Genomic DNA, 10033 nt, shown 5'->3' on the forward strand with positions numbered 1-10033 from the left:
AGCCCAGGTGCAGGTTGCCATGGCAACTGGCTAAGGAGGAAATTAATCAGCACCTGTACTTGGTCAGCTGGCAGGAAGGGGCAGGGCCTTGGGCCCATATAAACCCCAGGCTGAAGCTGAGGGAGGCAGGTCCCTGCTGGCAGCTAAGGGGGAAGAAGGCCTGACTAACCCCTGCTCTGGGTAATGGTAAAGGGGCAGAGCACACCTTCGGTGCCTGTGTTAAGTTATAGCCCAGGGGCTTAGGTTTTGTTTGTAGTTTTATAACACCGGTGGTTTGAGTGAAACTATCTGGTGAAGGAGGAGGCCCACTACAGAGTGGAGACCCCAGCGCCAGAGAGGACACAGCATTTGGTGGAGTGCAGAGACCCTGGTGCCAGAGAGGGCATGGCATTTGAGGCGCAGACAGCCCGGCACAGACAAGGGGCACCACAGAGGCTTGGGGCATGGTAAAGGGATGGTTGGAGCCATGCATATAGCCCATAAGGCTAGGGTGCCCCCAAAACACCCATTGTGAAGCAAGACCCACAAGGGGTCCGGGACCCACAGGGTTCAGTAAGTCTATCAAACCATGTCCAAGAGGACTTAAAGGCAGCCTCCCTATTTTCATATTTGTCATCAAAGATATGGTGAGTGAGAATTGAGGGTGCCTATCAGGCCCAAAATTGGCACGGTCAAGGGGCCTTAGGAGCACACGGCCATCCTTAAGGACCCCATCCCATGACAGGTAGTATAAGATTAGTTCAGAGTGTCCAGCCAAATGTATAGTCACAATTGCTCCTGGAGATAAAAATAATCTGAAATAAGATTGTGGTATATGTTCCAGTTCTGGGTAGTATGGAATACAAATGCTACATCTGGGCTGGGAGTTTGTGGTAATCTGGGACCTCTGAGATACTTTTTAGTTATAACCCTCACTCAGGCACCTTACATATTTTTTTCCTCTGACTTCAAATAAAATCTCCATTCGCTGTTTCCCTGGTACTCTGCAAAAAACATGTACTGCTCTCATCACATTCCTTGTTGCCTTTATAAACCTGAACTCCAGTCCTGAGCTGGGAAGGGAAGGGGCCAGAGCAGATAATCAAACTTCTTATGAAATTCTGGACTTTGTTATGAATTCAAGCACATGCCTTTGCAGGGAAGTCATAGCCTGTCTGTATCCGGTCTGACACAAAATGTCACTGACCAATTAACCCACCATTGAAAAATGAACAATTCCCAAAAGCAAATGGGAATTTAGATACCAGGTTTTAATACATTTATTCTTATTCCAAAATAAGCCATATCATATCAACATAATTTGTTTTCTCTCCATCACTTGCCTGCCTCAAAAGATGAAATGGCAGGACATATTCTAAAATAAATTAATGTTATCTGTACCCTGAACTTAATTTCAAACTAATAGGCTACTTCTGAATTCTTGGATGTAAAAAATTGAAGATTGGATGATTTTGTTCATAAAACAGACCAGAAAGCTCCCAAATTTGGCCAAAGAAGGATTCCACACTGTTTCATAGTTGGTAGGGTTGGAAAGGACCTGAGCAGATCATCATGTCCGACCCCCTGCCATGGCAGGAAAGAGTACTGGGGTCAAATGACCCCAGCAAGGTGTTCATCCAGCCTCCTCTTAAAGACCCCCAGGGTAGGAGCCAGCATCACTTTGCTTGGAAGTTGGTTCCAGATCCTAGCCGCCCTGACCGTGAAGTAGCACCTCCTGATGTCTAGCCTGAATCTACCCTCTGCCAGCTTGTGACCGTTATTTCTAGTCACTCCTGGTAGTGCTTGGGGGAACAGGGACTCTCTCAATGCCTGCTGATCCCCCCTGACCAGTTTGTAAATGGACACTAGATCCCCCCTCAGCCTTCTCTTGTGGAGGATGAACAGGTTCAGGTCCCTTAGCTTCTCCTCGTAGGGCCTGCCCTGCTGACTCCTGATCATGCGAGTGGCCCTCCTCTGGACCCTCTCCATGTTGTCCACATCCCTCTTGAAGTCCGGCACCCAGAACTGGATGCAGTACTCCAGCTGCAGCCTGACCAGTGCTGCATAGAGGGGGAGGATCACCTCCTTGGACCTGCTTGAGATGCACCTGTGGATGCATGACAAGGTACGGTTGGCCTTCCTGACCGTGTCCCCACATTGGCGGCCCATGTTCATTCTGGCATCAGTAACGACTCCAAGATCCTTTTCTGCCTCTGCACTGAGAAGAAGGGAGTTACCCAGCGTGTAGGTCTGCTGCTGGTTCTTCCTCCCCGGTGCAGTACTTCGTACTTGTCAGTGTTGAAACCCATCCTGTTTTCATCCACCCACCTCTGTAACCTGTCTAGGTCTGGTTGCAGCCTATTCCTCCCTTCTACCATGCCCACTTCTCCCCACATCTTAGTGTGATCTGCGAATTTGAACAGGGTGCTTTTTACCCCCTTGTCCAAGTCACTGATGAAGATGTTGAACAGTGCAGGCCTGAGGACCGAGCCCTACGGAACCCCACTGCCCACATCCCTCCAAGACGAATAAGACCTGTTCACCACCACTCTCTGGGTGCAGCCCTCCAGCCAGCTAGTAACCCATTTGACTGTGTAGGTGTCAACGCCACAGTATCCTAGTTTTTTAATGAGAATGGGGTAAGACAGTGTCGAAGGCCTTCCTAAAGTCCAGAAAGACTACGTCCACTGCTACCCCTGCAGCTAAGGATTTGGTGACCTGGTCATAAAAAGCCACCAGGTTCGTCTGGTAGGACCTGCCTCTAATGAACCCCTGTTTGTTGTCCCTAAGCATAATCTCCCCTGCTGGCCCCTCGCGGACATATGCCAGGATAATTCTCTCAAAAAGCTTACCCAGGATCGAGGTAAGACTGACTGGCCTATAGTTTCCTGGGTCCTCCTTCCTCCCTTTTTTCAAAATGGGAACCACATTGGCCCTTTTCCAGTCCTCTGGCACCATGATAGAGCACCATGAGTGCCCATAAAGCCATGCCAGAGGTCCTGCAATGACCTCTGCTAATTCCTTCAGTACTCTGGGGTGGAGATCATCTGGACCAGCTGATTTGAATACATCCAGTCCCTCCAGAAGTTCCCTAACTAGTGTCTCAATAGCCCTTGGCTTTGGTGTGCCTCCCCTGGGGCCTGAGGGGGACCTAGAGATGAGGGGTGGCTGTTCCGGTCCCTGCTCAGGAAAATGGAGGCAAAGAAATCATTAAATAGGTTAGCTTTGCTGTTTACTGTTGTCTCAGTAGACTTTCCTTTGTTGGGGAAATGATCAGGGAGAAAAAAATATATAGTCTGTGTGCTTCCCCACTGCAAGGACTGTTATTGGCAAGAAATACCCCAGGGGCTTTGTTGCTGGCAGCCAAATGGAAGGTAAGGCAACTCTGAGATTTAACTTACATCAAGAACATAGCTACAACAATGATGGTTGGACTAAAGTATTTGCTCTTTACTCCCATATTGCCAACTATGACAGCAGATCTTAACCATACTGAAGAATCATACTGCCAGAATCTCTGAAACATTTCACAGAAACCTAGGATAGGTGTGCACAGTACTTAACAAAAAAACATTTAAATTAGAACAGGGAATATACTATTAAATATACACATCCATGTTAGGGTGACCATCATAGAGAAGAGTCCGGTTATCCCTCCTCTATTGATATGAAACTGGATGCTTTTATGTCCTTTATTTTTCTCTCGAAAAGAAAAATAGAGGACATAAAGTTGTCCAGTTTCATAACAATAGAGGACAGAGTAGCAGAAAACCGGAATGTCCTCTATGATGGCCACCCTAATCCATGTACATTTAAATTATAAATGGAACATATAAAAAATAAAGAGAATTCACTTCGTAAGTTTCTAAATTCCTACCTTTATCATCTGTTTTACAGTTTGCACAGTCTGCTCTGCCAAAATGTCAAAAGATTCACAAAGTCCTTCAAAAGCTATGAAAATCCTCATCATGAAAAACGCTGCTAAAAACTGTAGAAGGCCTGGATAAGCTAACAAAATCCATGCCTTGAAAAATTCATATCCATTATTAAAAACAAAGCAAACCAGAAGAAACTATAAATATCCAACCTAAATGCAGAGTTTCTTCTCTTTAAAGCAAATGCCTGCCAGAAAAAGCCCTTCAGTGACAGGCAGGACCAACACTAAGATACAATGCTGAATGCATGTCTCTAGCATCAGTGAATAGGGAAATGTTCCCCCAACTGAATCTTTAATTAAACCAGCAAGCCACATATTGATTAAGGCAAGTGTGAACAAGTTGCAGACATGTACACACAGAATCCAAGGTAATTCTACTTCTAACATTGTGCCAACCATTCACACATTTTTTCAGGTGCTTCCTTTCAAAGCAGTGAGCGTTGTCAAATGTTAAACTGGCAAATGTTACTTGGCAAATGTTAAACTGTTCTAATGTTTATTACTTAATGCAATGTTTTAAATGTTTTGTAAATAAATTTAGGTGTCATTCATTTATATACTGTAACAATTTTATACAACCATTCGCATTTTTTAATTCACAGCAAGTTTGGAACATTAGATGTTTATATTAAAATGAACATAAAACCCAGTATTTTAAGGTGTATAAGATATTGTTATTAGGTAGGATATGTGAATAAGCATCAGGATTCCTGGATTAAGTTCCTTCACATATCTATGTATGTAAAATGAAGTATATGTCTGTATGCATGTCTGTACACTTGTTACTCAAGAATGGCTGGTCCTATCTACTCTGAACCTTCCAAAATCACTGAATACCACCCAAAGAAAATTATAGGTGGGTTATTTTTCACTTGACCCTTTTTGGGGCTTCCATTGACTGGGATTATTTCGCTTCTCAGATAAACTGGTACCACTCTATTTTGGACGCAGTGAATTCGGTTCAATTGTCGTTATTATTTGACACTTGTTTTTTTTTCAATTCAATTGTCATAATTATCTTGCTGCTTGTCTTTTGTTTTGCTCAACATTAAATATTAAATGTTAAATATGTTGAACTATGCTCTTTAAAAATAAGCAATATTTTTCACCAAAATACGTTGCACTAAATTCTTTGAAAATAGCTAAGCACTGCAATTACAAAAATAACAACCTGGGCAAAGAATGGGCACTTCAGCTGGTCATTAATATATTCTCTAGCCTTGGAGAAGACACTTTACCTTAGTTTTTTCCCATTTATGAAATGGTTATATATTTACCTATGTCACAGAGCTCCTTGAGAAGAAATGGTTGTGTGTGGAATGCTTTGAGAACTTTAGCTGAAAATACTGTGTATAGTAAATGAAAAATATTGTGCTGCCTGGCGTCTCACTCCAGAATTACTCATCTGGGGAAAGCTCACTGAAGTCAATGTGACTATTTAGACTGACTGCATTAGGTTTTGGACGAGATCCTGAGTTCTACTTTCCTCCCACCTCCATCTGGTGCCAGCCCATGTTAAATGGTGAGATTATGATGAAAATAGGCTCTCTGCTTCACCTACTCTAAGTGTTATACTGGTGAATGGGGAGATTGGGATGTCAGTGTTTCAGCTATCCTCTACTACCCATCCTCTTGTAGTTCTGTTATTTCTAAATTCTAGTATGACACTTGAGAAGCTGGAATGCACTTGCTGCTTGTGGCATCAAAACGCTGCCACAGCAGCAATGGTTTCTTAATTAAGGGCTCCTAAATATGGCATTTTGTACAAAATAGTTCTTTGAATTTTGCATCAAGCTTGGCTGCCTATATATAATTTTCATCATTTATTTGTACTAGTTCAGGGGCGGGCAATTATTTCGGGCAGAGGGCCGCTTACCCAGGTTTGGCAGGCTGTTGAGGGCCACACGGGTAGCCCTGCCCCTTGACAGGTGCTCCGCCCCGTTGGTTACCATCTTGGGATCAATGTCCCAATGTCTTGGAACCAATGTCCTAGGACGAGCATCAGTGGGGCCCAAAGTGGGGCACACGTTGGCAGGGGTCTGTGGAGCTGGGCTGGGCTGCACCAGCAGGGAGAAGGGGGAGCTGGCCCGGCTCCATAGAGCCCCTGCTGGCTGGGACCCTGCACTCCTGTCAACCTGCTCTGGGCCCTGCTGGCACTGGCCCTGGGGACACGGGTGTGGGCCCTGTGCTCCCGCTGGCTCCTGCACCTTCTTACTCCCAGTGCCCTCCAGCCCTGTGGTACAGGCAGGGGGCAGCACACAGCCCCAACCCCTGCTCGCCGACAAGGAAGAAGCTGGTGCTGAGCATGTGGAAAAGCGGCCCCTCGTCTGCCCCATGGCTGGCGCTCTCTGCTGCAACTGCTCACAGCCCATGCACGGCTGTCCTGAGCAGGCACAGGCAGCCCCACGCAGGTTGCAAGTGGCTGCAAGCAGGGTGCTGGGTATGGGGTAGGTGAGAGGCCACTTTTCCCTGTGCTCAGCACCAGCTTGTAACCTGTTCTGCTGCCAACCTGGGCCCCGCCAGCTCGCCTGTCAGGGCTGTGCATGGTGGCAGCAGTTGTGGGCCTCCCCATTTGCTGCACCGGGCAGTGTTTGCTGCACTGGGCAGTACATCCAGAGCTCACATACTGGGCAGCCCACAGCCGGCAGTGGCAAACACTGCCCAGCATTGCAAGGTGGGGGGCGGGGGCCGCAGCTGCTGTCACCATGCACAGCCCTGACGGGTGAGCCTGGAGCTAGCTCAGGGCCCAGGCTGGCAATGGGGTGGGTTACAAGCTGGTGCTGAGTGCAGGGGGGGAAAAGCAGCCACTTCCCTGCCTGGTGTCTGGCATCCTGTGCTGCAGCCGCTTGCAGCCCACCTGCAAGCTGCCTGTGCCGGCTCAGGACAGCCCAAGGTGGGCTGTGAGCAGCTGCAGCAGGGAGCGTCAACCACAGGGCGGGGCAAGGGCTATTTTCCTCTGCGCTGGGGAGGAGCAGGGAAGGAGCCTGGGTAAAAGCTGTGCCCAGGAAAAAGCGGCCCCTCCCTCACCCTGTGGTTGACGCTCCCTGCTGCAGCTGCTCACAGCCCACCTTGGGCTGTCCTGAGCAGGCACAGGCAGCCCCAGGCAGGCTGCAAGCTCCTGCAGCACAGTGTACCGGCCACGGGGCGGACAAGGGGCTGCTATTCCCTGGGCTCAGCTTTTCCCTGGACCACACTTCCCCAGGCTCCTTCCCTGCTGGTGTCCTCCCCTGCTCATCCCCACCCCGCCCATCCTTACCTGAAGTTCTGGCGTGGTGCAGCCATGTGGTCCCAGGCCAGAAGCCCCTCCTGGGGCTTCCAGCTGGGGAAGCAGGAGCGGGGGGGCCCTGCTGTTGTGGGAGCTCACCGGGCTTCCCTTGGGTCCTACTGCCCCTGGTTCCTCTCATTTTTGACAGGAACCAAGGGCAGATAAATATTAATTTCCTAAATTTTTTAGGGGCCCCGTGGGCCGGATGCGGCCCTGCAGCCCGTATTTTGCCCACCCCTGTACTATAATATAATACTAATATATAATACTAGTGTTTGGTCTAGTGATAGTATTTGGTCAAACTAAGGTTGGTGTTCTGTGAAAAAGGCTAAAATGATGTTGCCTTTCTGCTTAGAAATAGATATTGGGCTCTTGAAAGCTGCTTTTCTATGTGAAAATCAGAAATGCAGAATCAGAGCACTTAACATAATTTGTTTGTTTCTACTATATACTCAAGTCCTATAAAAAAAACAAATGCAGGCACTGCAGAGTCGCAAATCAAATACATTTCCCTTCACCTCCCTTGAAAACTCTGAGCGGTTTCTCTCTAATGCGAACACGGAGAAATCTAGTGATGCGTATATAGAAAAACTTTTGTTCATTGTGCTTAGAACCCAATATCACCTAGTTATTTGAAAACTCTTCAGAGGTTTGGTTTATTTTTCATTTGTTTTTTACTTCTGTTCCCCAGAGGAGAAATAACAGAACTTTCAGCCAAAACTAAACATTCCTTTAGTCAAATTGGAGGAATTGTACATTTGTGCAGCACTGCTGAAGTAAGTTATTTTGCCTAATTCGCTAAACTTACACAATTGACTATCCTGTGTTAGTACCAGAGCTGGTTCTTGGAGATTTCTTTTTTACTTCAAGTAGAAAACACACTGAGTTGCAGCCAGATCATACAGTCCTTACTAATGTAGGTAACATGCAGAAAAATTCACTGCCTTCATTAGCTCTCATTGTTAGGTATAGACTGTAGAATCAATCCCTTGGGATGTGTAACTGTGACAGGCCCTCATCCTGCCATGTAGGGAGGACTGTACCTGAGCCTACTTGCCCACCACAACTTTGTTGCTCCCAGTACTCTGGGGGTGTTACTTAGGGGGCCTACATGGGCTCAGGAATGCCTTCCTTGGCGTGTCTTTTGTGAGGCTCCTCTACTCCTACACCCCACTCTTTTCTACTCGGGTATCGTTGTAGATTCAGGCCGCACCTTGATATAGTTGCAGGTTGTTTCATATGCGATGGCTTGATGGAGTACAGTGTCAGGAGTTGGGATCCCCAGAGTGGCCATCACGCCTCTGGGGCTCTGTGACCATGCCAGCTCCACCCCAAGGGCACCTTCTAATCTCACCTGCCACACCGTGTTGGTAAAATAATGAATAGAGAGGCTGCTCATGAGCCTTTGCGTGGCCTCGGTCCCACTAACCCCTACTAGACCAGTGGTTCTCGACCTTTTTTGTACCAGGACCCATTTGTAAGCATCGATGACCAGTCCTCACCTAGTGCCCCTAACTCCTGACCTGCTGCCTCCTGCCCCCAGACCCAAGCCCCACAGCATGTGGGGTGTGGGTATGTGTGTGGGACATGGGGGCCCCAAGCAGCTCCTTGCAGGGTGGAACTCAGACAGCCTTCAAGGGAAAAGCCAGTTTCCCATGTTTTTCTCCTTTAAAGAAGAACCCATTTTTAAAGTTTGTTGATCCATTTTTAAAGTTAATTTGCGACCCTTTCATATATTCTTGTGACCCACAGGTTGAGAAACACTGCACTAAACCACACTGGTACTAGAACCCCTTGCTGGGCTCCTCTCAAAGATGGTGCCTCATGGGGCACCTCAAGCCTTATGGACTAATAGCTTGGCTCCAAGCTTCTCTTATACTAACCACTCCCCATGCCTTACGGGTGTTACACAAATGTTGTTATCTCTGCTGGGGCCTCAGCCTACTTGGCCTCTGCCCCTTTAATCTGGCTACGCCTTCTAGCCTAGGGCCACTGTGTCGTACCTGGCTTTGAGGTACTAGCTCCAATCAAACTCTTCCTATTACCAGGCCCCTGGCCCCCATCAGCTGTGCCCCTCTGGTGCCAGGCTGTCTGGACCCTATCTGCTGCACCCTCAGGTGCTGGGCTCCTGGCCCTGTGTAGCTGCACTCTTTTGGCACTGGGCCTTCTGGCCCTAGTCTGCTGTGCCCCTCAGGTGCCAGGCTTCTGGCCCCTATGCAGCTATGCCTCTCTGGCTTTCTGGCCCCCGTCTGCTGTGTGCCCTGTGCTTTGCACACACTCCACCTGCTAAAGGCTCTATAACTACCTAAGCCCTGAGCCAGCTGCTGGCAGGGCTCTGGGTGGTAGTGTGCCCCCTCTAGGCACTAATGGGGCCTCGTACCACCCCTTACAGCCTCATCCCAAACCACCAGTTCAGATGACAACATAAACATAAGCCCAAGGGCTATAACATAACAGTAATGATGGGGGCTGCACTCTGCCCCTTTAAGAAGGCAAACTTCCTACAGCGTGCCTCCTAACCTTGGGTACCTTATGAGCTCCTGGAGCCTTATTAGTTTTGCAGGCAGAAAATCAGGCAACCAAACATCGCTGGGTAGCTCTTTCACACAGGAACTCCTTCGCCTGGCAATTGCCAGAAAACTAACTCCTGCCAGCCCCAGCCTTGGGACTTACATGGACCCAAGGCTTTGTCTCCTTCTGCTCAGCAGGTGAAGGCTAATTACTTCATTAGACTGTTGCTCAGGCAACCTGCAGCTGTAGCATACTGCCTAGCCTGCAGAGCTCTCAGGCTAGGCTGCTTCTGCCCTTAAAGGAGCAGGACATCTTAGTGCCTTGCAACACCCAAGTGCTAC

The 10033-nt window shown here is 48.1% G+C and overlaps 1 protein-coding gene across 1 annotated transcript in view; it reads right to left on the minus strand.

Moving 5' to 3' along the window:
• Nucleotides 1-4105, minus strand: part of ANKUB1 (ankyrin repeat and ubiquitin domain containing 1) — a 20934-nt gene extending 16829 nt beyond the window's left edge. Inside the window, exon 1 of the mRNA XM_019533122.1 lies at nt 3857-4105. Within this exon, the coding sequence (XP_019388667.1) occupies nt 3857-3949 (93 nt within the window). The 5' untranslated portion in view covers nt 3950-4105. The remainder of the gene's footprint in view (nt 1-3856) is intronic.
• Between the last annotated feature and the right edge of the window lie 5928 nt (nt 4106-10033).

The sequence above is a fragment of the Crocodylus porosus genome, unplaced genomic scaffold (genome assembly GCF_001723895.1).
Source record: "Crocodylus porosus isolate Cpor-Errol unplaced genomic scaffold, CroPor_comp1, whole genome shotgun sequence".
Classification (NCBI taxonomy): domain Eukaryota; kingdom Metazoa; phylum Chordata; order Crocodylia; family Crocodylidae; genus Crocodylus; species Crocodylus porosus.